Genomic DNA, 27,310 nt, shown 5'->3' with positions numbered 1-27,310 from the left:
CTAATCTCTACTTCTTATAAGGACACCAGTCATATCGAATTAGGACCCACCCCAATGACCTCATTTAGCCTTACTTATTTTTGCAAAGGTTCTACCTCCATATAAAGTCACATTCTGGCTGGGTGTGGTGGTTCACACCTGTAATTCCAGTGTTTTAGGAGGCCAAGGTGGGAGGATCACTTGAGGTCAGGAGTTCAAGAACAACCTGGCCAACAGAGTAAAACCCCATCTCCACTAAAAAAAAAAATACAAAAATTAGCTCGGCATGGTGGTGCACACCTGTAATGCCAGCTACTCAGGAGGCTGAGGCAGTAGGATTGTTTGAACCCGGGAGGAGGAGGCTACAGTGAGCCAAGATCAGGCCACTGCACTCCAGCCTGGGTGACAGAGCAAGACTCCATCTCAAAAACAAAAAAAAAAAGTCACATTGTAAGATACACATGAGTGAGGATTTCAATACACAAATTTGGGGGCAGGGGACATGATTCAACCCATAACAACGTCCCTATTATGCACAGATTTATCTCAATCCATTTAGTAGATTCACGCAGTCTATTACATGTTTTTAATTCAATCACTTAACATTATAGTTTACAATCAATATAAAGCTTCACTTCAGTGCTCAAAGCCTACCCCTCCTTGCCTGCCTTATTTTTTGGCATTTCTGCAGCATTTCCATGTGCTGCAGTCATTCATCATCACTGCATATTTTTATAGATATTATGTTTTCTTTTCTATCTTCTCCAGTGAATATCATCATTCAATCTTATCTCTTTCTGGTTCTTGATATTTGTTTTCCACCTCCTCCAATGTAAATGTCTGGTCCTGAAAATGTGTTCTTCCTCTTTGGTGTTAAAATACTTTCACAATTACAACTGGCTTTCTTTATTTTAAATTTGCAATTATTGTTTTTAAAGGTTATTTTCCTTTTGTGAAACTTACTATGATTTTTGTTATTCTTCTGCCTTATTTTGATGTGTTTAGACCATAGGGGGCATCTTACAACGTTAATCTTGTTAGCGTTTTCCTGAAAGTTCTTGTCTTATGAAATATTCAGACCAAAATAGTCTCTTTCATGCTACAGAAATAAGGACTCCTAGGACTCCATTCAAAATAACTCTCAAACCATTTAAGGAAGTAGAAAGCAAGGAGAGTGAAAGGGAAAAGAATTAAATTACTTATACCTACTACATGCTAGAAACTTTATTTCATAATCTTAAATGTGCAATCCTACAAACTAGGCTAAATTATTTATCTCATTTTACAGATGAGTAAATTGGAGATCACAGGGCTTAGTGACTTTCTGAAGTTTATATACGTAGTCAATGATAAAACTCAACATCAAAATTAATGTGTATCACCCAAAACCCTGGCTTTTCCCCTTACTTCATATAAATGCTCATCTCTCCTTAAGTATATTTTTACCTACTTTGAGTTTCCCTGAGCCTCTCTGAATAAATGGAATGGTAAGAACACAAGTCAGGTGCCAACATAATCACAACAAAACAGTGGTTTGGCTCCATGCACCTCTCTCTCTAGCCCTCCTCTCTCATCAACAGTTTAAAATAGCAGTGTTCAGGCATTCATTGGAAATTTACTGCAATTTATCACTTGCTATAATGAGTGAACTATCAGGTATCTGAAAGTTCAGTTCAATAGCACATATTGAGCACTTTCTGCATGCCCAACACTACACTGATTGCTTAGAATTCATGGATGAATAATATGCTTATCTGCTGTTGAAAACCTCATGGGTTGGGAATGGAGTAGGGAGGGGAGATTGCACTGCACATTAAACACATTTTGGGGGTGTCTGTCATGCTGTTGTTTCTTTCTCAAAGAGCCTGCCTCAGGGCAAATCTCTACTGATTAGGGGAGACCACATGTGTACATCATCACCACCATATTCCCTCCCGTCACTCCCACCCCACAGTTGGGTCAGGGCAGACACCTGACTATAGCTGATTGGCAATCCATGGGACCTCAGAAAAAGGTGAGGTGGGTCAGTCAGATTTCTCTGCCAAAAATATATAATCAGGCCTATGAGAAGCAATTCAGGTAGTAGCGTGTAAAAGCAGCTAGTAAGTGAAGAGACTATGCACTCAAGTCATTGAAAGAGAGCTAATTCCTGCTGCCGAGTTCCCGGAAGTGGACCAGGTTCTTACGACTCTTCCTGTCACCTGTTGTTCTACTGTCTGTTTTCTAGAGATGCTGCTGTGTTGCCCCAGCATCCTTAAAAATAAATACCACTTTAAAAGAAGACATTTATGTGACCAACAAATGTATGAATAAAAGCTCAACATCACTGATCATTAGAGAAATGCAAATCAAAACCACAATGAGATACCATCTCATGCCAGTCAGAATGGTGATTAAAAAGTCAAAAAACAATAGATGCTCGCGAGGATGTGGAGAAATAGGAACACTTTTACACTATTGGTGGGAATGTAAATTAGTTCAACCATTGTGGAAGATAGTATGGCGATAGTAAAGAAATACCATTTGACCAAGCAATCCCATTACTGGGTATACACCCAAAGGAATATAAATCATTCTACTATAAAGATACATGCATGTGTATGTTCACTGCAGCACTGTTTACAATAGCAAAGTCGTGGAACCAACCCGAATGCCCAATGATAGACTGGATAAAGAAAATGTGACACATATACACCATGGAATACTATGCAGTCACAAAAAGGAATGAGATCATGCCCTTTGCAGGTACACAGATGAAGCTGGAAGCCATCATCCTCAGCAAATCAGCACAGGAACAGAAAACCAAACACCGCATGTTCTCACTCAGAAGTGGGAGTTGAACAATGAAAACCGTGGACACAGGGTGGGGAACAATACATACTAGGGCCTTTCGGGGGAAAGGGGGGTGAGGGGAGGAAACTTACAGAATGGGTCAATAGGTGCAGCAAACCATCATGGTATACATATACCTATGTAACAAACTTGCACATTCCACACATGTATCCCGAAACTTAAAGTGAAACAAACAAACAAAAACACCACTTTTAATATGGCCTACTTAGATTGATTTCTGCCACTTGGAAGTATACGAGCTCCAACTAATGCAAAAATGTAATATAATGTGACAAAAGACATATCAACAGGGTTCCATGTCGGTGCCAACAAAAAAACTCCTGACCCCTTCAATAGAATGACTCCTTAACCATGTCCTGTAGATCTACTAGCAAGCACACAGAAATGGAGGCAGGAACATGAGGCCAAAGGTCAGCACAAGGTCAAGGAGGAACAATACCAGTGGTTACCTAAACTCGGACTAACTATTAAACCCAGAAATTCAGTCAAAAACTGATTGCCTACCATGAACCAGCATGTTAATACAAATGGGTAGAGTCCTTGCACTAAAGAAGTCACAGTCCAGTGTCAATAGCTTTGCTCCCAACACAAAGACTTATTTATGAGAAGTCAACATCTATTTACTAGGCCTGGGGGCATGGTGTTTTGTGACAAGAGCAGCGTTTTATTTATTTCGGGGTTTTTACACCCATCTATATCTCATGAAAAGATTATACTAATAGCTAATACTGACATAGTGCTTTACATACGCCAGACACTTTTCTAAGCACTTTATAAACACTAGCTCATGTAATCCTCAAAACTCTATAAGGTAGGCCTTATTATTATCCCTGATTCACAGATGAGCAAACTGAGACACAAAAAACTGGTAAGTTACTTTCCCCAGTCACACAGCTAGTAAGTAGCAAAACTGGGATACAAACCCAGAAATCTAAAGATCCACAACCTCAGCCACTACTTCATGCTGCTTTTAATAGTAATAAAGAAAAGAAAGGGCCAGGAACGGTGGCTCATCCCTATAATCACAGTGCTTTAGGAGGCCAAGGGAGGAGGATTACTTGAGGCCAGGAGTTCGAGACCAGCCTGGGCAACACAGCAATACCCCGTCACCTCAAAAAATGAAAAAATTAGCCAGGCATGGTGGCAACCTTATAGCCCAAGCTACTCAGGTGACTGAGGCAAGAGGATCACTTGAGCCCAGGAGTTTGAGGCGGCAGTGAGCAATGATCACATAATTGCACTCCAGCCTGGGTGACATAAACCAAACCTGTCACAAGAAAAAAAAAAAAAAAAAACTATTATATTAATAAAGAAAATAGAAAAGAAATTAAAATTACCCACATTTTCATACTTTTTTCATGTTATTATGTTCCTTTGTAGAACTTGACCGTAAGTATAGAAAGTTGATCACTAAATGATACTATTTTGTGTCTTCTTTAATTTAACAGTGCCAAAATATATCCTAATATGCTGCTCTTCATAATCATCATTTTAATGGGGGCATAATATTACATCAATTTGTTGTACCATAGTTCAACCATTCCCCTACCATCCAAATTCCTAGTTGTTCCACTTTTCCAATTTTTGGCCATTATAAATAATGGTGAAATGAATATATTAGTGCATATACCTTCTTTCTTTTCTTCTCTTGAATTATTTCCTTAGGATAAATTCCCAGAGTAAGATTCCTGGTACAAACATCCATGGGCAGGTTTTTGATTCCCAATGTATAGTCAGACTCCTTTCCAAAAACCAGCAATGGAAGGTTCCAAATTTATAAATGAACCCATTTCACTACAATTTCATGAGAACTGAGTATTATATCTATGCTTTTTTTTTTTTTTTTTTTTTTTTTTGAAGATGCAGTTTCACTCTTATTGCCCAGGCTGGAGTGCAATGGTGCGATCTCGGCTCACAGCAACCTCCGCCTCCTGGGTTCAAGCCATTCTCCTGCCTCAGCCTCCGGAGTAGATGGGATTACAGGCATGCGCCACCACACTCAGCTAATTTTGTATTTTTAGTAGAGATGGGGTTTCTCCATGTTGGTCAGGCTGGTCTCGAACTCCAGACCTCAGGTGATCTGCCCGACTCGGCCTCCCAAAGTGCTGGGATTACAGGCGTGAGCCACCACACCCGGCCTATCTATGCTTTTTAATGTTTAATCATTTAGTAAGTGTAAGCTATATTATTTTCTTAATTTATATTTTACTTGTATTGCTTACAGATAAGGTTAATATTTTTCTAGTTATTTACTTACTAAGGTTCTTAATGAAAAAATTGTACATAAGTTTTGCCCAATTATCTATTGAGAATGTCATGTTTTCTACCAGTGTGAATGCCTTTAAGAAAGTCAATAATCCTTTCCTGTCATACTCGGTGTGTATTTCCTCAATCTGTTTTTGGTGGGTGGGGTCGGGGGGTGCTTTCCAAAGTTCTAGAAAACAAGCCACTGAGCTCCTGCTCAGAGACACCTGGCCTCGGCTCTGAGTCTGGCTTCTCCCCATAGATGAGTCTGTGACCTTGAGGAGGCTGAGTTCGGCTCAAGAACAGGAGAGCTTGATGACTGCAAATACCTCCTTAAATTTAAGTGAATCCATGTTTGTGTGACTCATCCTTGGACGGTGATTTAAGCCCTGAGCATAAACAGGCTTGAGGTCTAGCACCACCTGATCTCCTCGAATCTGGAGGAACACCATGAGGGCAGTGTCCACTGCAGCAGCCCGACACCCTTACCAAACTGGAAATCCCCAAGACAGAAGACAGCTGTTGGAATCCACATCTGCTACTGCTCTATGCGACCTCCCCACTCCAATAAAACCCTGCATCCCTGACTAAATAAACTAGGAACATCAACTAATCCTACCATGGAATATGTGTCTGTGGTATTTCTGCCAACGCAAACTCACAGACACCCTCCTCCCCGTCCTCCTCTTCTTCATTTTATTTAAGTTATGTTGTCCTCACTATACATGTTTCACTATTTATTTGTGTTAGGCAGGAACCTAGACCCAACATGATGGTATCACCCGATATGGCAGGTCCTTTGTTAGGACTTCCCACCCTTCACTTCCTGCTAAGACTTTCAGTGCGCGAAAAAAGCCCCCGCCCCTTCCTGCTAAGACTTTTAGCGTGCGAAAAAAGCCCGCGCCCGCGAAAAAAGCCCGCGCCAGCCAAAAACCCCCGCTCTGCGCAAACTCCTGGACACGTCATTCCTCAGAAATCGAAACCTAACTCAGGAAACCTAAACCTACAGACTCCGCCTACCTTGCCCTGTAAAAGACCCCTGATACCGGCCCCGCGCACGACCTCCTCGGCCCTCCTCCTAGAGGACCGGTGAACGTCGCCCGGGAGCGCAATAAAGCCTACCTCTGTTCTCATCTGCCTGGTGTCTTCTTGCTCAGCTCCCCATTACATTACAATTTGTTTGTTTGGTGAAACAGAGTCTTGTTCTGTCCCCCAGGCTGGAGTGCAGTGGTGTGATCTCAGCTCACTGCAACCTCCAACTCCTGGGCTCAAGGGATTCTCCTGCCTCAGCCTCCTGAGTAGCTGGGACCACAAGTGCACACCACCAGCTGGGCTAAAATACATATATATGTATATATATATATTAGAGATGGGTTTTTATCATGTTGCCCAAGCTGGTCTCAAACTCCTGGATTAGAGCATTCCGCCCGCCTCACTCTCCCAAAGTGCTGGGATTATAGGTGTGAGCCACTGCATCTGGCCTGTTTCACCATTTAAATATAGATAAATCTTTCATGTTTTCCCTTGTACTTCCTTTTATCCCTTAACACACTAAAAACATTCATTTTTTCCAAGGAACGCAAGTATGCCCAATTTTACATTATCCCAAAGCTTATATTATTATTTTTTTAACTGTTGAATTCATGTGGGACGCCGGTTGTTACAGAATTATATGATACAGATCTAAAAGAGTTTGCTGTGTTTCTAAACACTGTGGGAAACTGGTTATTAAATGAGCATTTCTTTCCCTATCATTCTGTAAGGACTACTATATCACACATCCAATTCATAAATATAATTGTATCTATTTCTGGGGCTTTCTGTCCTATTTATGTATACTTCGAGCTATGCATCTAGAGATGTAGTTTTAATTTTGTTTCCAACATGATTTATATCTGGGACTGACTCTACCTCATCACTTTTCTTCTTCAGGAATACTGAGGGTATCCTATTTTTTTCCAAAACATTTTAGAATGATTTTGTCGAAAAAGGACTAGTAATTTCTTTTCTTAAATTTATAAATTGTAAATGTTTACAATGTGGTTTCTTCCATTCAGAAAACATTTGTCTATTCATTCGAGCCTCAGTTTATCTCCAATGAAATCTGTAGTTCTCTTTATGTAGGTCACAGTCATCCCTGATGAAGCTTATTCCTGCATATTTTATATCTTTGTCACTATAGTGAATGAGATCTTTTCATTATATTCTCTAGTTGCTTCCTGCTGATATACCAAAATCTCTGTTTCATACAGTGGATGTGAAAAAGTCCTTTGGAGAATATTCCTGTGTCTTCTGCAAAACTTTTGTGGAAACACTGTTCAGGATGTCATCGCATGTCTCTTTAAGCAAAAAATTCCTTCCAGGGGTCAGAAAAAAAGGAATTTTTTTTTCTGAGACAAACTTAACCCAGTGACAAGGGTTCTCTGTTTAGTTATTTGCCTTAGCAGCCAAGATATTAAAAGCTGAAGTTTCTCTTTAACTGCAAAAAGGAATTATACCTAGATATCTGGCACACATATTTTTCTGTTCCTTTTCATTGGTTTTGGTTTTACTCATATTTTTAATTGTCTTATTTTAATTCTGCAGTCCTCCTCAAATTGTCTTTGGAAGTAGGCAGTTAGCCTTAGAAGGTTATGTGCCTTAATATGCACATTCAGAAGTAATTAAGCTATATGATAATTGAATAGTATTGTTCATCTGTTCTTAATTATATATGCTAAAAAAGGAGTAATCAACCTTTTTCCTTCAGGACACATTGTAAATCTACCCCCTTTGTATCTCACTCAAGAAAGCATTATAGAACATGGGAGTGATCCTGCATGGTCAAATTGAATGTTAATTTATTTTTTAAAATAAGCATTTTTCATAAACCATGGTACTTCTAATATTTTTAATAATAAATCACTTACATCTTTATACTAGTCAATGTGTAGCAAACAGCATGTCATCAAGACACACCAGGACATAAAGGAGGGAAGAACAGTGAGAAAATGATCTGGGAAAAGTTCCTTGAAAAGGCAAAGTTGTGCACAGTGCCTGAATTACTGCTTCTAAAGTCTTCACCATACCCCTCAAGGAAAAGTAACCACTCCTTACTCTGAATTCTGATGGCCCTTTTTAATTAAACCATTTCCTCCAAAAAGTTTGATACAGTTTGGATATCTGTCCCCTCCAAATCTCATGTTGAAATGTGATCCCCTGTGTTCAAGGTGAGGCCTGGAGGGAGGTGTCTGGGTCACGGGAATGGGTCCCTCATGAAGGGCTTGGTGTCCTCCGCATGGTCACGAGTGAGTCTCACTCTGTTAGTTTACAAGAGAGCTGGTTGTTTAAAGGAACTTGGCACCTCCTCCTCTTTCTCTTGCTCCCTCTCTTGCCATGTGATGTGCCTGCTCCCCCTTTGCCTTCTGCTATAATTGTAAGCTTCCTGAGGTCTCACCAGAAGCCAAGCAGAAGCTAGTGCCATGCTTACATAACCAGCAGAACTGTGAGCCAAATAAACTTCTCTTCTTTAAAATTACCCAGCCTCACATATTCCTTTAGAGCAACACAAAATGGACTAATTTAGAAGCCTCTCCCACTCCAGCTATGCTCTGCCTCTGTGCTTTCAGCTCTGTGCCCACACCACAGCACATCCCTCACTGCATACTGGAGGCTGCCCATTATAAGTTCATTGAGAAAAAAGACAATATCTGATTCACTTTTTTATTTCCAATACCCAGCCCAGTACCCGGCACTTCCAACCTGCTCACATCAGAGCTTAGATAGTGGTTCACATTGCCCAGGATATGCCATATTACTGAACACTAGATGTCAGGACTTAATAAACAACTGACTGAGGTGCACAGCTCACCATCTGCACCTTCGTATCCCAACTATCTTGGGCCACTTTTGGATCTTCATTTCTAGGCCTTTCCTTCATCCCCTTTGACTTCCCTGATACCTCAAAGTCACTAACACCACTGCAACTTGTTGTACTTTCTCTAACACTTCTCCAGAACAGAACAAATGGATATCAGATTCTGATACATGTAAGTAGCTTTCTAAATGTGGAGAGAATCAAGCTTTAGACAAAACACAGGCCAATCTGTGAATGAATTCCCTTGCACACATAAGGAATGCATAACCTTTTGGAAACTGTAATAATTATCCTCTAATGCATCCTTCTTCCAGCCCATCTCATCAAAACCACAAGTGGTTTCAAATAGTCTTATCCATTTTTATGAATGTGAGTTGCCTCCTCAAGAAAACTCTATTTCCCAGAAACCTATCCACTCACACACTGACATATGGATCTGCTCAGTCATAGTTGGTTTCCAGACACTAGGGCCCAGCTCACACCCAAGAGTCAGGCTCTATTCCCTGTGAGGTCATCTGTCTACTGCAAAATCTCATGTATCTGACAATGCTTGTGACAAAACTGTCCTTCACCAAAGATTAAAATTTAAAAATGCCTTTAGATAGCCATTTACAAATACTCTCCATGCTTCTGCTTACTCCCCGATAAAGAATGAATGCTGAACAAAATTTAACCATTTCTTGTTAACTATGATAGAGTTAAATATAAACATAGATATAATATAGATAAAGATCCAGATGATACAGAGATAGATAGAGATAGAGACAGAGATAGGAGTGGGTGTCACAGATTTAACCTTTCATGGAATGCTGCCCTGTGACCTCCTTACTGTCCTGGAGTTCCCATGCACCTGATGGGATACTGAAGGATGAGGAGCTTTTTATCCTTCTCTACAGAGCAGGATTCAGGTTCTTCTAATACTTTCTTTAACTTCCTGTGGCTACTTCTTTTCTATCTTTCTTATTTTGTATTTTCTGCTCTCTTCTCTGCCCTTTATCCCTTTCCTTCCCACAGTCCTGCAATACTGAACAGCTTAGAAGTCTGACTCGCAGAGGAAAGAGTAATTAGATTCCCACAGTCTTCTGGAGCACATGTCATATCACTGTTACCCTTCACCCCTGGGGCTAGCACTGTGGACCTCCTGATCTACAGCACCAGGAGGTCCAACTCTACATTCCTCTCCAACTCTACTTTTATCATCATTTTTGACATCAATATTCTCATGGATAACCCATCCAACACCTTGCCCCGACCATTCTCCCAGTTTCTTAGCTCCAACAATCACTCACTGCCCCATCTCAGGCAGCCATTTATAGAGACCATACAAGGAATAGTCTCCACTCCAGCATCTCAATTTCAAACACCCTTTTCTTTGACCATTATCTCCTATAGTCCAGCACACTTATACCAACTCTCCAGCACTCCTACTCCTACAACCTCCATACTATCATCAACCTTAATATACAATATTGACCCTACCACTTTTCTTATTATCTATCACCCACCCTCATATCCTCGCTTATCTCCCAACCAGCCTAAATGACATGATCTGGCACTAAAATGCTCCCTTGCAAATATCCATAACTCCCTTGCTACTCAATGGGTAAAACTCCAGTGCTGGTTAAACCCAATTGTGTAATTTTTCTTCTACCCGAACAGTTAAATGTTACTGAAGAAAATTACAGAACCATTCTAACTGGACTGATTTCAAATGTATAATCACAGATCTCAAAACAGAACTCAATACTGCCAGACAACTTACTTCCCTAGGAAATGTGTTTTCCCAACTTCTAAGATAATTATTCACATCTCTGCTCTTCTCAAATTTCCGACATTCCTTCCCTTTCCTCAGGACTCTCAGCTAATGACCTTGCTTTGTACTTCACAGAGAAAAGAGATGCAATCAGATTAGAACTATCTCATCTTTCAACTATCAATTCCACCAACCATCCCGTATCTGTACTCAAATATACTGCCTTCATTTTGGTTAAAAAGGGAAGAAGATAGATGAGATACTTCCTGTGCTCTGTGATCAGACTGTCTCTTATCTTCTTAAAAATATCACCCTACTTTGTTTTCTCGTTTTTGTTAGTGTTCATATCTGGCTCAGGGTCTCTCACAAGGCTGCTGTCCGTAAAGAGCTGACTGGGGCCGAAGGATCCTTTTCCAAGCTCATTCACACTGCTGTTGGAAGGAGGTTTCAACTTCTTGCCAAGTAGGTTTCTCTATAGAGCTGCTGAGAACACAGTTTCCCCCAGAGTAAGTGGAGAGAGGGAGAGCAAGAGATAGACAGAGAACATGTACACCAAAGCAAAAGCCACAGTCCTTTTATAACCTAAACTCAGAAGGGGCATCTCATCTCCTCTTTGGTTGTGCTCTATTCATTAGAATCAAGTCATTAAAGCCAATACTGGGCATGAAGGGATGCATGAAGCTTCACCTCTTGAAGGAAAGAGTATCAAAGAATTTACTGGATGTATTAATACTTTAATAACTACTATTATTTAAGAGTTTAAAGTAATTCCAAATTTCATATTGAATCAAAAATAATTTCCTCGGTCTAGCATATTTTCAGAGCCCTCTATATACAGCTCTAAAACCAACCCAATATCACCCCATCACTTCAGTCAATACAAACTCTTTATTGCCTGCCTTGTTCATTCATGCAAACGCCTTCTTCAGCACTTTTATAAATCTGATTACAATACCAGGAATTAACTTAAATGTTGTGATGTAAACATTTCCAAGTCATTTTGTCCATGACTTACATAACTATGATTTCATTCTTTGCAAGCCAGGACCAAGTCTTCTATTCAATTTGTATTCTTCACAGGGCCTCGTATTGGGCTATATACAAGCATGAATGAACCAATCAATCTAGTTAGCAATAGAAAGAAAATAATTTCAAAATTAAACAGTATTATATCTCTCTTGCCAACCATTCAATGTTTTATAACATTACCTATTTTATTTTTATTTTATTTTTGAGACAGAATCTCACTCTGTCACCCAGGCTGGAGTGCAGTGGCGCAATTTCAGCTCACTGTAACTTCCGCCTCCCAGGCTCAAGTGATTATCCTGGCTCAGCCTCCAAGTAGCTGGGACTACAGGCGCCCACCACCATGCCTGGATAATTTTTGTAGTTTTAGTAGAGACAGGGTTTCACCATGTTGGCCAGGCTGGTCTCAAACTCCTGACCTCAAGTGATCAGCCCCCCTCAGCCTCCCAAAGTACTGGGATTACAAGCGTAAGCTACCGTGCCTGGCCTATAACATAACTTAAATTATAAGGAATTGTCTGTGTCAGGTTTTGCTGGGTTTCACAGCTGTAAACCTTTCCCTTCTCTCCCTCCCTTCTCCTACTTCCACGTCCTTCCACAGCTTAGAACCATTTGACTTGGAGACTTGATCCCACTCCAATCTCTCAAACCAATCCATGATCCTCATCATGGGTGTGAGATCACAAATTACTCTGATCCTATGTCTAGTCTCAATTTGACTTTGCACCTGTACTCTGATCACCGGCTTCTGCATTTTTCTTTTTTCTTTTTTTTTTTTCTTCTCTCTTCTTTTTCCCCCCCACCTTTGTGACTTTGGTTAATTACATTATTTGTCCTGTACATTATTGTGTTCTTTCCAATCTTGATAACTGTTTTAAGGATACCCAGGATTTGTTTTAGTCTAGTACAGTAAGACAAGCAGACAAAGAAACAACCATCATGAAGGAAGAAAGATTTCATGCTCCCTAGGAGATCCCTGGAAATAAGAGGCAAACCACACCACACCGGGACACAAAGGGAAGCATGGGGTCAGTCAGGAAGCAGAGGGAGAGGGGAAAACACGGCCAAGAGCCTTTATTGTGGTTTCCATGGAAAGAAACCAGTGAGACAGGGTAAGCAGGTTTAGGACTGGCCAGTTTGAATCATTTCAGCAGGCCCTAGGGCAGTTGTCTGGTGTGGGCTCTAGATTGGTTGGTTTGCATATGAAAAGTATGCTGGAAGGTGAGTCATTTACTAACTCAAGGAATTAGTTAACCCTAGGAAAGGCAGTCCCTTCAGAGTCAGCAAGGCCCCAAATGTCAAACTGTGAAAATCACAATGTGAATCTTAGGGTTTTCTATCAGCTTACTGACATTCCTCCAAGACTTACCCCAGCCCAGGAGTTCTATGTATTCTAGATCTCCAGCCATGGAAATCTGTCATATCCTGGAGTTGATCAGTACGAGGCTTCACATATGAAAACCAGCTCATTAAGAAGCAAAAATTATTCTGCCAGTAGATCTTATTGCAATGCGCAAACTTTAGATTCTGGAAGATTTTCTTTTCTATTCTAAAGTAACTTCTTGCTTTCTTTGTAATTAACTGCAAAAACAAGTACGTATAGAACAATTCAACAGTTTTCTCAAATCAGAAATTTTCTTCATTTTCTTGAATGAAGAAAAATTACATTCTCGGCCGGGCGCGGTGGCTCAAGCCTGTAATCCCAGCACTTTGGGAGGCCGACACGGGCGGATCACGAGGTCAGGAGATCGAGACCAACCTGGCTAACACAGTGAAACCCTGTCTCTACTAAAAAATACAAAAAATTAGCCGGGCGTGGTGGCGGGCGCCTGTAGTCCCAGTCACTTAGGAGGCTGAGGCAGGAGAATGGCGTAAACCCGGGAGGCAGAGGTTGCAGTGAGCTGAGATCCGGCCATTGCACTCCAGCCCGGGCAACAGAGCAAGACTCCGTCTCAAAAAAAAAAAAAAAGAAAAATTACATTCTCAGGTCACTTTCAGGACATATTAACCTGTAGCTATAATTTATCTCTATTATATACAGTCATGAACACAAAATTTAAATTTTCTCAAAAGGGCAAAGTAATGGAAAAACAACAACAACAACAACAACTTTCAAACCTTGATCTATGCCAAATCCCTAGGAAGAAAAAAGGTTTCTTGATGGTCTAAGGAAAAGATTGATGCACTTAGATAAGTCATTTATGTTATAGAATGTCCTGTTTTAAAAGGAACTGCTCATTACTCTAACAAGTTGTTGAGCTAAATGTGTATTTTGAATATTTTCAACTTCATCTTTGTCATTCCAGTGTTTTGATATGCTCTATAAAAGCTGAATTACATATTCATTGCATTTTCAAAATCCAACTCTCATTCCTTTTCCATTTTATATCAAAAGCCTTCTTACGTCAATATAAATTTAAATTTGTATAGCACAGTATTGTAAAATTTACGAAGTGCCTTCATAGTCATTTTCTCACCCCAAAACTCCAAAACACAGGATATAGGGCACACATTCTTATCCAAGTTGTCTAATAAATTAATACATTTATTTATGCTTGCTTCATTCTTCCATTTATTCAGTCAACATTTGTTTGACAGCCATTATGTACCAGGCACTACTCTAGGCACTGACGATGCAGAGGAGAACACAAACTCACCATGCTCAGGAAACTGATATGTTGGCAGGAAGTGATATAATAAATAAGTGAACGAGTAAGGGAAGAAGCCCAGATTCAAACCCTGGTTGCCTCATTACAAATTTACAGCTCTTTTTTGGATACCACTCTGCCTAATTATCCAGTGCACAAGTTCTCTTTGCCATGAATTTGGTAGTTTGATTTCTTCTTGGGCTCATCTCTCTTTAGGTTTCATAAAGGTCTCAGATTTATCCTAAACTCTGAAGTAACTCTGTTATCAACTGTCCAAACATTATTTAATAACCATCATTTTCGGGGCACTACCGTAAATGGTTAGGGAAAACCAGCCCCTCCACCCTGCTTCTCAAAAAAGAGAATCATGGATTTTAAAATTAGTTTTAAAAAGAAAACACATATAGGCCACGAAAAAACACATACCGATAAAATGTTAAAGTACAAATTAATATCCTGCAAGAGTATACGCACTGAATTATTAGCAGTTGTCCGCCTACACAGTGTTTCTATAGGACTGCATTTCAAATTACTCCCTTTGCCTGTTTTCCATCTCATACCGCTCACTAGTAAGTTAACTTGTTCCATGTATCATTAGTAATTCATGACTTGCTTGCGAAAGTGCAGGGACAGCACTACTACAGACCTAATACAATGAATATCTTATTAGGAAGAAATTAACAAATGAATTGTTGCCGATCAATAGGTGTTGAAGAGAAAATTACAATGATAGTAAAGCCTAAATAATTTATACGCAATATTGATTTTTTCATTACATTAATTATTCTTTATAGCACACATAAGGAACTTGGAGAATAAAACCTTCAAAGCAAAGAAATTATCTGCAGTGGTATTTTAGGCCTAAGTCTGAATTTAAAAGACAAAGAATGGTCCATGAGAGTTCACAATTTGTTTTTCTTTTCTTTTCTTTTCTTTTTTTTTTTTTTGAGACAATCTCATTCTGTCACCCAGGCTGGAGTGCCGTGGCCCAATATTGGCTCACTACCACCTCTGCCTCCTAGGTTCAAGCGATTCTCCTGCCTCAGCCTCTCAAGTAACTGGGACTACAGGCCCCCACCACCATGCCCAGCTAGCAAATATTTTTAAATTAAGAATGCACCCGATAATAAATTGGACACTTCCAATGTACATAGGTTCCTCCATGTTGTGAGAAGTTTTTAGACACAAGTACTTTTGACATTTATCAATAAAAGTAGTGACAGAAATGTTTATTCATAGAAATATTACAAATAGAAATTTCCATTAGTCCACCTCTTTTGTCGAATATACAGAAGGCACAAAAAGGAACTCAAGGAAGCTGTGTGGGGAAAAAAAATACCTTCTCTGATACCTCTCCCAGATTTTTTAAATTCACTGGACTTAAATTCGGACCAACAGAGTGCACGTTCCTTAGAACTAATAACTTTCATAGCCAGTAGAAAACAATTCCTCACGCAATTTTTTTGTGGCCTCAGAGACAAAGACCTGAAAATGACCCTTTTGTTGACAGGCCATCGATGACTCTAGCTATGTCATAAAATGGTGTATGTGCACGTGCAAGAGAGAGAAAGAGAGAGAGGAGAGAAAAGACAGCTATGTGTAAGGAGGTACAATCACAGAGACGATTCAGGTTGGTATATTCTCCATGGATGACATTGTTCCCAGCAACTCGAAATTCCCTCCTCTGGAAGGGAGACATGAATGTGACATATATGTACCAATCTCAATAGATATACTACCTACAGACATGGTATTGGATATGGATTTCATCATCTATAAATATCTATGTTGAATAGTGTTTTGCTGATGGCATTTTGACTCTCAGAACTCAAGCAGTGAATTGATGGTTCTTGTGTCAAGTTTTGTCACATACCAATTTTATGTAAATATTTTTAGGATCTAATATAGAAGCTCTTCATAATATTTTGCACCAAAAGGTACATGCTGTCAAAACATTATTTCATATATGTTTTGATATACTTTCAACATATCACATTCCCCAAAAATAAATATGGAAATACTGCTTCAAAAGTCCTTTAAAATTAAAACTAAAAATATGAGATAGTTTCAAACATGACACAATGTATTTCTTCCCTCACCTATTACCTTTGGAGACTTAAAGCTCGCAAATATTACTCTAGAGAATTTTAATGCTCTTAGAAGAAAATCTAAGCGGTAGAAAGGGTCTCATTTCAAAAAGGTTTTTGCAAACTACAGTCAGTTTTGCAAACTACTTGTCATGCCTTAACTAATATTGTTATATAACTTCAAATTCACAAAATATGTATTGTCTACTGTGCATCATAATATAGATACAACTCGCCAAATCTGTCACAATTATCAGATGATTCTGGGGTACTAAGATGACAAACACCCAAACTAGCATTATTTTTAATACTCAGCGAAAAGTCACTTTGTCTGTGGTAACTGTTCCTTTGGAGAGCGGCCCTTTGCTGCACTCATCATTCTTTAGGTGGAGACTAATGGTCCATGCAGAAAACATGCAGTACAGGTACTAAAATACGGGGTATCTGTTCTTGGTCTCATCTGTAGAACACAACCAGGGCATCCAAAAACTGAATTAGAAGAAATTTCCAACTATTTTTAGACACTGTGCAAGTTAGTCTCCATTTTCATCCCTCCCATCACTGGACCCCAAATCCATTTTCCATCTTTCTCTGACTTGCCGAAGGCCACGGATGCATCAGCAAGATCTCTTGCCCTTTAGCTTCTAAGTGGATTCACTCTGTGGAAGACAATAGGAGGAAATGGACAGGTGGGAGGAGAAAGCGTTGCCACTCCTTTCTCTTGGTCTCTGCTCTATAGCTCTAGCAGTGGCTGCTTTCTGCAAACACCTCCTTTCCAGAAGTTTCTCCTTCTGCTCTCCCCTACTACTGAAACTGGGGCTCCTATCAGCCTCCAGCAGGCAAAGAATACTGATAACACAGTTCTCTCCTTTTGCCTCTTCACATCCAATGGGGTTAACAGTTTCCTCTTGTTACTGGTTGCAAGGTACCTTGATGTCCAATATTGGTTTTCCTATCCCTGTTCCTACCTCTCAAACTAGTTCCTTTGAAATCCCGAAGTGTGCCTCTGCTTGCTGCCAGGACCTGGAAAGCTACCAATACTTTAAAACAGCAGCATGATTCAGAAAAAGAATGTATAAGTAGATAAATATACATTAGTAGCACTTAAATACACTCACCTTCCAAATCAGATAGCCTTCTGGATAGTGGATTACTTCCCATAACTGCACTAATGAGACAAACCATTGCATACCAGATTAATTTCTGTCTTCTGTGTTCAATATTACCTTCTTTCTGATTCAGGTATTTTAGGATTTCATTCTTTACCTTGACTATTTTTGTTCTTCTTCTCTCCCTCCTTTGTACCATTCTTTCAATTTACACTTTACATAATCACTGTCTGTTATCTCTTTCTTGGCATGTCACCTTGTTCTTTACTATATCATGGGGCTATCACCTTCAGATTTACAGACACACATTAAGTTACACATGTCTGTCTTTAAAACCATATTTGCTCTTCTTTCTAAGTCTATGTTTTCACATTTGAAGTAAACTCATAAAATCCTCCATGTGCCTAGAGTCCACAAAATACAGATGCCATCTCTCAGGTTTACACTTAAATATCCAGAGCCTTTAATTATTTGGAAGAAATACTCTGTAAATCTAATAAATAAATACCAAGGACATCGAGGTGATTAGCATTTATACCCTTTGATGTTTATAAAGAAACTAGATAGCAGGAGCAAACATAAATACACAATGTCAAATGTAAGGTTCTGAAAACAAATGACACAGTACTTACCAATAAAAGCATGGTAAGATATTAATAATAGGAATGAACTACAAATATTTATGTACCCACAGGCAACTAATTCAATTTCACTGCAGGATTGCTTCATGTATGAATTTAATTGTATATGTTTAAACATTTTTATTGCTGTTTCATTAATTTCCCATAAAAAATAAAACTATATGCTGGGGGGAAAAAAGACTGCAAGTTTCCATTCTTGGACTGAGTGCCCAGTGAATATCCACAGCATCCTAAGAATTAACATTGACTTTATAATTTATGACTTCTCTTTTGCATCACAGCTTGAAAATTCATTTTTACACTATTCAGGAGGAGAAGTTCCAAATTCAAAAAAGATGGTACAGGTTTAACTATCATTTTATTTTTACACAAAAACAACATATATGTGGTGCGGTGTGGTGGCTCACACCTGTAATCCCAGCACTTTAGGAGGCCAAGACGGGCGGATAACCTGAGGTCAGGAGGTCAAGACCAGCCTGGCCAACATGGTAAAAACCTGTCTCCACTAAAAATACAAAAACTAGCCGGGCGTGGTGGTGGGCGCCTTTAATCCCAGCTACTGGGGAGGCTGAGGCAGGAGAATTGCTCGAACCTGGGAGGTGGAGGTTGCAGTGAGCCGAGATCTTGCCACTGCAGTCCAGCCTGGGTGACAGAGCAAGACTCGGTCTCAAAAACAACAACAATAACAACAAACATATATGCATGTGATGAGTCTCAGGAGAAAACAATAATAGCTAACTCTTTCATGATTTCCTTACTATGTGTCAGGCTTCGTCCTAAGCTCACCATGAGATAGTGCTCTTCTTACCGACAGTTTCCAGAGAAGGAAACTGAAGTGCAGAGTAGATAATAGACTTAACCCAGGGCCACATGAGAGAACGTGACTGAATCAGATTAAAATCCAGGTAGTTTGACTTCAGAGTCCATGCTTTTATTTTATTTTATTTTATTTTAATTAATTTATTTTTAGAGATTGGGTTTCACTTTGTTGCCCAAGCTTGCCTCAAACTCCTGGGCTCAAGAGACCCACCTACTTCTGACCTCCCAAAGTGCTGGGATTACAGTTGTGAGCCACCATGCCTGGCCAGGGTCCATGTCTTTAAACATTACCCCAGTTACATCACAAATCAAGCACTCGCATGATTTTCAGTGGCTGATAAATTTGTCACTGTTTTCCTCCAATCTCTCTTGAAGTCTTTGTCCTAATTCATCATCTCTTTCTATTGTTCTCCAATATTACAATCTCCAACCACCATCACCTTCAGCCACCTGGCTTTGACCAGTAGTAATGTAGCATCTATGTGAACCAGAGGTTATATTAATAAATACCTCTCTCATCCTCTCACCCTACATCAGAGTTCACATCTCAGTTTAGGCTGATTGTTTTTCTAAAGCACAAACGAATGATTACATTATCCTTTTCAAGAGTCAAATACATCTGTCAGTAAACAAATGAATTTCTGATGTGTGGCATACAGTCTAATAGGATAAACCTCCTCAAATAGTCCAAGAAGTCCAACAGTTCAATAAGTCCAATAAGCTCTGGTCTCCATATTTACTTTTACTTCTGTTCTAGAGAATCTGGGGAGTGGGCATCTTGCTAATTATGGAAGGCAACCACTAATAACTAGAATTTGCACCTGAAATAACAGAGTCATGATACAAAACTTCTGATAATTCCATCTTTTAACTAACACAATCTTGTCAAGTTATGCTAATATGTTTTTAAGGTAATCTAAAAGCTGATATTTATTAAGAATCTTCTATAAATTAATCTCTGTGCTGGGTACTTTACATGTGTCTTACTGAGCAACTGTATTTGCCAGAGGAAGATAAAAACAAATAACACTGTCCAAGTTAGAAAATATTTCCTATTCTTCCCAAAACATGAATGCTCAGTTATAATGTAAACAAAGTTGTATTAGCTAATTAAAATCAACAGGGAATTCATAAATGATATCTACAATCTAACAAACTCAAAAACAAGGTAAGTGATTACTACAAAATATTAATTTGGCCAATTAAAATCAACAGGGAATTTATAAATGATATCCACAATCTAACGAACTCAAAAACAAGATAAGTGATTACTACAAAATATTAATTTGGATTTTCCATTTAATTGTTTTCATACTGAACCTATTTCTTGGCCCAATAATTTACTTTATGACTCTTAAAATAACATTAGGATTTGCCAGTCTCAATTAAACTGTTTAGCTCATTATCAAGCATAAATAACTTTCAAATGCCATAAGCTTCTGATTGTCTTTAGTCAAAATGAGATGATAATAATTAGCTTTGGGGAATAATAATATAACAGTCTAAGATTAAGCAAATCTACATTGTTGGCAGCTAAACTGGCCTCACTTCTCTTATGAGAACATTTCAATTTCTCTAAAATCAACCCAATCAAAAATTCCAAGGTAACTATCAAGAAGAAAGCAGAAGCATAAATCATCTATTACCATTTACTACTTCCAATTCATGTCTTCACTACTTAAAAAACTGAAAGGGTTTAATTTAACCTCTTACTGATTTATAGCAAATGTTGTTGGTTTGAAGCAGAGCAATACTTTAGGAGACCCTATAATGAACAAATCAGTAGATATGGCCTACAGACAGAACAATCTCATATCTCTTTAGTTTTACACTACAAAAACCTTATGGTAAAAATTAACCTTCTTGGCAGTTCAACAATTCTAATTAGAAGAGACATCAAACAGCTTATGCTGTAGAAAGCAGTGCAGGCCATGATAGTCTAGTCTTTGAAACAGAGTTCTGTAACCTCCTTATATATTTTAGCCTGCTGTCTAAAGGAAAAGCAATAACCAGATAATGTTTCAAAGTGGTTCTGGTTTTTGTGGCAAGTTGTGTTACATTTTCTCATCTTATCTTTTTATACTTATTATTAAGAAGCAGACGACCTAATACACAGGACCCATTTATTGCTTTTGGCCCTGAATGTGTAAAACAGTCTATACCATCAGACTTTACAAAAAGTTTCCTTGGTAGAAATATTTACAAATGCTAGAGGACTAGTTCATTTATAATCCTTTTTTTTTTTTTTTCCTATGCATAGGGTAGGAAAGAGGAGATACCCTGCACTCACCTTAGATTAGAACTAACAAAACTTAAAATAAAAGGCCATCCAGGCTAAGCCTTTTCCCAAGAAGAAATTCCTTTTACAACATCAGTAGTTAACCAGACATACCTAGAGTTTTTACTGAGAGTGAGCACCAAAGAGTTCATGCTCTTTTTACACAGTTATAAATTTTATTAACTTCTTTCTTACTCTAAGTTGAAATCCTATCACTTCTTATCCTAGTTCTACCCTTTGGAGCAACACAGAACAAGTCTCCCTCACCTTTCACGTCTCATTCCTTTTACTATTTGAAGGCAGCTTTTATGTCTCTCCTTATTTTTCTCATCTCCGTATTAAATATTACACATTCTTTCAATTAATTCTCATATGGCATGGTTTCCAGATGCTGCAAATAAATTCGAGTTGCAGTTTGACTTAAAATTTTTCCTAAGTGGAATACAAAAAAAAGAGAGAGAGAGAGATCTGAAGGTTCATTTATTTCTCCTGTATTTGCATCTACAGTTTACACAGTTGGAGGGGTTGTCCAGAATCCAGTGGTCCATCCAGGAGCTGTATCTATGGTAGCTCCTCTTCTTCCTAATAACACACATACACACAAACACACACACACATACACCAGTCATATAAATGGTTCTGTGATACAAGGTGAGTCAGATAACCTTATCTCTCTCCCTGGCCACAATGATTGACTGAAAGAACAGTCACAAGTTCCAAGCTGGGCTAATCAGAGTCATTCCCAAAAATTTCAAACTGGAACTCAGAGAAGGCCTGCTTCCCTCTCGGCTTGTGGAGCTATTAGATATGAAGAGCATTTGCCCACCTTGTGGAATTGGCCAATTTGACAGAATGAGATCAATATGCAAAGGAGTATGGGAAGAAAGACCCCAAATCTCCAGTTCCAGTCATTCCTGAAACCACCTCTCCCCCACCTTCCTGTGGTGTGACTGGGTTAGCCAATAATTCCCCTCTGGCTGAAATAAGTTTGAGTTAGGTTTGTATAACTTGCAACACAGACGTTCCTATTTAATATAACATCCACAGGGTTCAAACTATTCTAACAAAACTAACAGAGTGCAGGTCATAAAAGAGAAAAATTGCCATCCTATCTTACAAAATGATGCAGATAGAATATCTTTCCATCATTATTTAAGAATGGGAGTGATACTCACTTACCAAAGATGAAGCCTAGGCTACACAGGGCTGCCAATGTTTACAACGCAATTCCCAGAACTATCGTAGTGCCCGGCACATAGTAAGTAGGTGCTTAAGGCACACTCCACTACACTTTCCATAGTAAACAGAAGATATATAGTAAGCAAAAGATATATAGTAAGCAAAACATTGAATATAAATTATGAAAATGAAGACATGAATTCCCTCAAGAAACCTTACGTATGTCATTTCACCTTTTTATGGTTACATTCCCCGTGAAAAATGTGGGATTAGATTCTCTCTTCAGTCCTTTTTAGCCATAAAATGCTATGATTCTATACATACTCAAGAATGCTAAAAAGGAGTCTTTTAGGGCTTTGGACATGCAGATAAATGGATATACAGTAATAAAGAAGGAAGCATAAAGAGAATGAGAAAGAATAACCTGCCAAAAAAAAAAAGTAACTGGGGGGAAAAGCAACACAAAAATAATGGGAAAAAACCATCAGTGATATGATAAAAGAGGTCATTCCAATATGCCATCATCCTATTCCAACCAGTTTCTGTGGTCAGAAGTTACCTCTGTGCTGGATTCAAACCACCAGCCCAAGGTCCTGCCCCTTCATGGCCCACATAATCCATATGATGGCCCCTTCAGGTTTGCCATGTATTTCTCTTCAGAGTTGGCTTCCTTCTTCTGCCTTCAGTCCTAGATGTTCTCACCTCCTCTCTCACCATTCCAGATAGTTTTTTGTGTTACCAAAGGAATGTATATCCAATTATATTGTGTGCCCCTAACTTTGTTCCCACCTTTGGTCAAAGACTGATGACCAAATGTCCATAATTTTCAACTTATTGTTTAAGTTTGCAACCTAGGATGCTTAGTACAAGTAATCATAAAATGGTATCTCTGTAAGGTGACTCATTTATACAGAGCTTCTCTAACAAATTGACCTCATGGTTTTTTAGGAAGAAGGCCTTGAATAGGGAACCTATTATTGCAATTAACAACTGATATTGCACTATTACCATATATCCACATAGTAAGTACAATATGCCAGCATATTATACTATGCATATATACTATGCTAAGCATTTTGCACGCACTGATTCATTTAGTTCTCACAACACCCCTATAATATAATGGCCATACTAATTATTATCTACACTTTAAAAGTGAAGAAACTGAGACTCAGAAAGAGTAACTTACTCCTGGGTACACGGCTAGTAAGTACAAGAGCCATACTTATCTGATTCCAGAATCCTTACTCTTACCCATTATGTGATCCATAAGGGCATTGATCTCTGAGTGAAATTGGGAGGAGACGCTTTGTGGGAACCAAAAGCAGAAAGACTAGGGAACCGAAATCAACAAGATCTGCTTATCAATTTTGCTTAGAGTCAGCCCTATTTGAAGTAGAACCTTGTTTCCATTATGTACCAATAGATTATCTGCCATTTTGCATTGTGAAAATGTACCCTCCATTATCCAGGCTAATCTAGTTGACTGTAGAATGCTGTACACAGACATTACAATGACAGACAACTAATTCAATCTACTCTGCTAGAGAGATGCTACTGTTAACATCCTTTCAACTTTCTCCCTATAGCTTTTGATGCAGGGCACTTCACATATGCCACAACTATTCCCTCCTACAGCATCCAGAGCAAGGAAGTAATTGAGAATTACTGGGAAGAGAGAGAGGGTGGGAAGGAAAAGAAAGAAGGATTATAAAATGAGGTAAAAACAAGATACTACCAAAAATGTGTTTTTTAAGAAAGAAAAGGAAACCAGAACAGGGTGACTAATTGTCTGCTAACTTGTGATTCAGGGAGAAATGAATGTTTATGCTCCGTTACTAAACAAAGAAAATAATTTGATCATACACTAGAAATCGTATGTTTAAACAGTCACGGTGGAGTTTTCCTATGTCACAGAATAAAGAGATATTAAGTATTTCCTATAGAAGTGAGACCTTACTGCTTGTCACCTATTCAGGTTCTGTAGTAGCATTATTCATCACTAAGCAAAAATCTAATTATTTTTAGATTCCACATCCTCCTCTAAGTCCTCTAAAATCTTCATCTATTTACTAAGACTTTTAAGTACATGGGACAAAAATAATGCCAGCCCCTACTGAAGAGTAATCAGACTTTTCTATGTGATAATCAATAAGACTCCAGTTTTAGTGAAATGGAAGCTGGGAAGCAGTCTAGCAAACTCTTTGGGGTCAATCGGGAATTAATCTAAACGGAGTACAAGGTTGGATGAAATGTAGCAGAAGTTGTGTCTCACTGAAGTAATCATGTTATGTGTTAGGAGGTTTGGAAGTAATATTTAACTGAAAAACTGTTTTAAGCTAAAAGAGAGTGGCAGGATCTAAAGTCATACACTATTAAAAATATTTAAAAGCAAAGGATCTGTAAAATATACTAAGAGAAGAGCCTAATGCCCTCATTCCAAATCCAGTTTCTTATTCTAACCAATGTGCATGAAAGAGGAAAAGAAGCAGGGAGGAGAGAAAGTATTTGAAAAATTGCCAGAGTAAAAAATCCCATAATGAAATTTCACTCATTCTTGGAGAAACGAAGTAGAATTAGATGCTTCAGTGGTGGTGAATTCCAGAATCTGGGTAGCTTCCAGTAAATGAAGCTTTTCTATAACGTCAAATGCAAAAGCTATCTGTGCTATCAACATAATGAGCTTGAGCTTTTAAATTCCTATTTCCTCATACCAAATTGTTTGAAACCTTTAAGATAAAAACTTCAATGAACTAGTGTTCCAAGCTTTTAATATTTTCGTCCTTGAGCAAGCATGTCAGATTAATCTTCGAACTGCAATGGGCAGAAAGAACCTTCAACCAAATTCTTAAGCCCATGTCTCTCTCAAAGCATGTTAATAATGTAAGCAGTTTCATTGGCTATTAAGATTTTTAACTTTCCTAATTCTCCACTGTATTACTGTTTTTTAAGGCTAGGAGGCAGGGGATCAAGAATGTCATTCCATCCTGAAAACAAGGGATGTTATTTCATCTTTATACTCACTTAGCACCTAGTACACTGTCAGGCACCCTGTAGGCATTTAATAGGTACTTTTGGAATAAGTTGATGTAATGGCCTAGGAAGAGCATGGAAATCTTTCTGAGGACAGGTGAGTCCAAATCCTGGCACTGCTGGGCAACAAAGACCATCTCCAGAATTAGAGTTATCTATCGAGGTAAAGCAGAAATTTGCACGTGTATCTTCAAGGTGTCACCAAGAGGATTGACTGTTTCCTGAGCTGCCACCCAAAAGCCACTTATAGAGGGATCATATTCGTCTCCAGCTTCACCATACCTGGAAAACTCCTGCCCTGCCTCTCTACTCCCCCTTCTTTTTCCTGGGTTTGGGTTTGCACTCCCAAAACTTAAGTTCACAATTTTGCAAGGCTGGTCTAACCCAGACCGCGATTCCCTCCCCATTTCAGGGCGTTTTTCCTGCGTCCACTGGGAGGGAGGCCAGGCTGTGCTATAGGCACCAGGCAGGATCCACACGGTGGCTCCGCACACCTTAGAGGGTGAAGACAGAGGGGTGGCGGGAAGCGGTGGGGACTGGGGGAAGAACGAGTTCAGGACCTGGGCACTATCCAGACGTCTCTCATCTCTCCCCAAAGCCACGGCGCCAACCGCCCAAGACGCCAGGAAACCATCGGCAGGGGCAGGGAGCGCGGGGTCGCTCTGGGTCAGGACTGAAGAAGAGGGACGGGGTGGGGGTGGGAGGGGAAGAACTGAGACGGGGCAGGGGACAGTACCTGGTGTGGCTGTGGTTGCGGGGACAGTCCTTCTTCTCCATGATGGCCGGCACGCAGTTGGTCAGCTCCGTCCAGTCGGCGTGCAGCCCGCAGCTCCAGCCGGTAGAGAAGCGGGAGAAGAGCCACGTCTCCTTCTTGCCAGGCCGGTGGCAGGTGCACTTCTTCTGGCCGGCTTTGCAGCTACAAGGCTGCTCCAGCCGGATGTTCTTCACCAGGTGCCGTCCGAACGTGGTGCCCCCGGTCTTCTGGATGTGGAGGAACACGATCACGTCGCGTCCTTTGATGTTGAAATCCACAAAGCGGGTCAGGTCCTTCAGGGTGAAGTTGAAGCGTGGCACGAACCGGGGCAGGGAGCCGTTCTCCGGGGCCTCGGGGTCCGGCTCGTCTTCCTCCTCCTCCTCCTCCTCCTCCCCGGGGTCTCCGCGCTCCTCGTCCTCCTCCTCTGGCGCCGCGGCCCCCCGAGGCTCCTCGGGGGGCCCCCGGGGCGGCGGGGGCAGCTGGGGCCGCCGCTCCCACTCCTCGGGCGGCGCCTGAGCCCGGCGGGCGGGACCCAGGACGGCGGGCGGGCCGGCCTCCCCCGCGCGGGGCTGCTCCCCGAAGTTGGTGCAGGAGCTGGTGCAGGAAGGGGACACGTACTGGTACATGATGACCACGAAGAGGAGAGTGAGCACCGGCGTCAGCAGCCACTTGTTGAACCTTTCATCCATGGTCCCGCTCTCAGGCCGTCAGGCGAAGCGGCTGCGGCGGCGGCGGCAGGGCGGACGGGCGCCCGCTCGGAAGTTTCGGGGACTCCGGGGCGCGGTTCGGAGCCCGCCGTTCCTCCATGCCCCTGACGCCGAGGCGTGCGGCTGGCTGGCGGCCCCGCGGCCCTTGGGGCTGGCGGAGCCGGGGCCTGCGAGCCGGACGGGGGAGGCGGGCGCCGGCGCGCTCGGCTGCGGCTGCGGCGTGGGGCGCCCTGCGCTCCCGGGGGCGCCCGGGCCAGCCGGCTCCCTGCTCCCGCCCCGGCGCGGCGCTCTCAGGCGACGCGCGGCATCCCGCCGGCGGCTTGCGGGCGCTCAGGCGCTGGGGA

General features: G+C 40.5%; 1 protein-coding gene across 1 annotated transcript in view; it reads right to left on the bottom strand.

The window, feature by feature from the left end:
• HS6ST3 (heparan sulfate 6-O-sulfotransferase 3) overlaps window positions 1-27,053 on the bottom strand; it is a 737,965-nt gene extending 710,912 nt beyond the window's left edge. Inside the window, exon 1 of the mRNA XM_007960710.3 lies at window positions 26,242-27,053. Within this exon, the coding sequence (XP_007958901.3) occupies window positions 26,242-26,948 (707 nt within the window). The 5' untranslated portion in view covers window positions 26,949-27,053. The remainder of the gene's footprint in view (window positions 1-26,241) is intronic.
• Window positions 27,054-27,310: the final 257 nt, after the last annotated feature.

The sequence above is a fragment of the Chlorocebus sabaeus genome, chromosome 3, assembly GCF_047675955.1.
Source record: "Chlorocebus sabaeus isolate Y175 chromosome 3, mChlSab1.0.hap1, whole genome shotgun sequence".
Lineage (NCBI taxonomy): Eukaryota > Metazoa > Chordata > Mammalia > Primates > Cercopithecidae > Chlorocebus > Chlorocebus sabaeus.
Note: the sequence above shows the minus strand (reverse complement) of the source record. Positions and strands in the feature narration are given on the sequence as shown.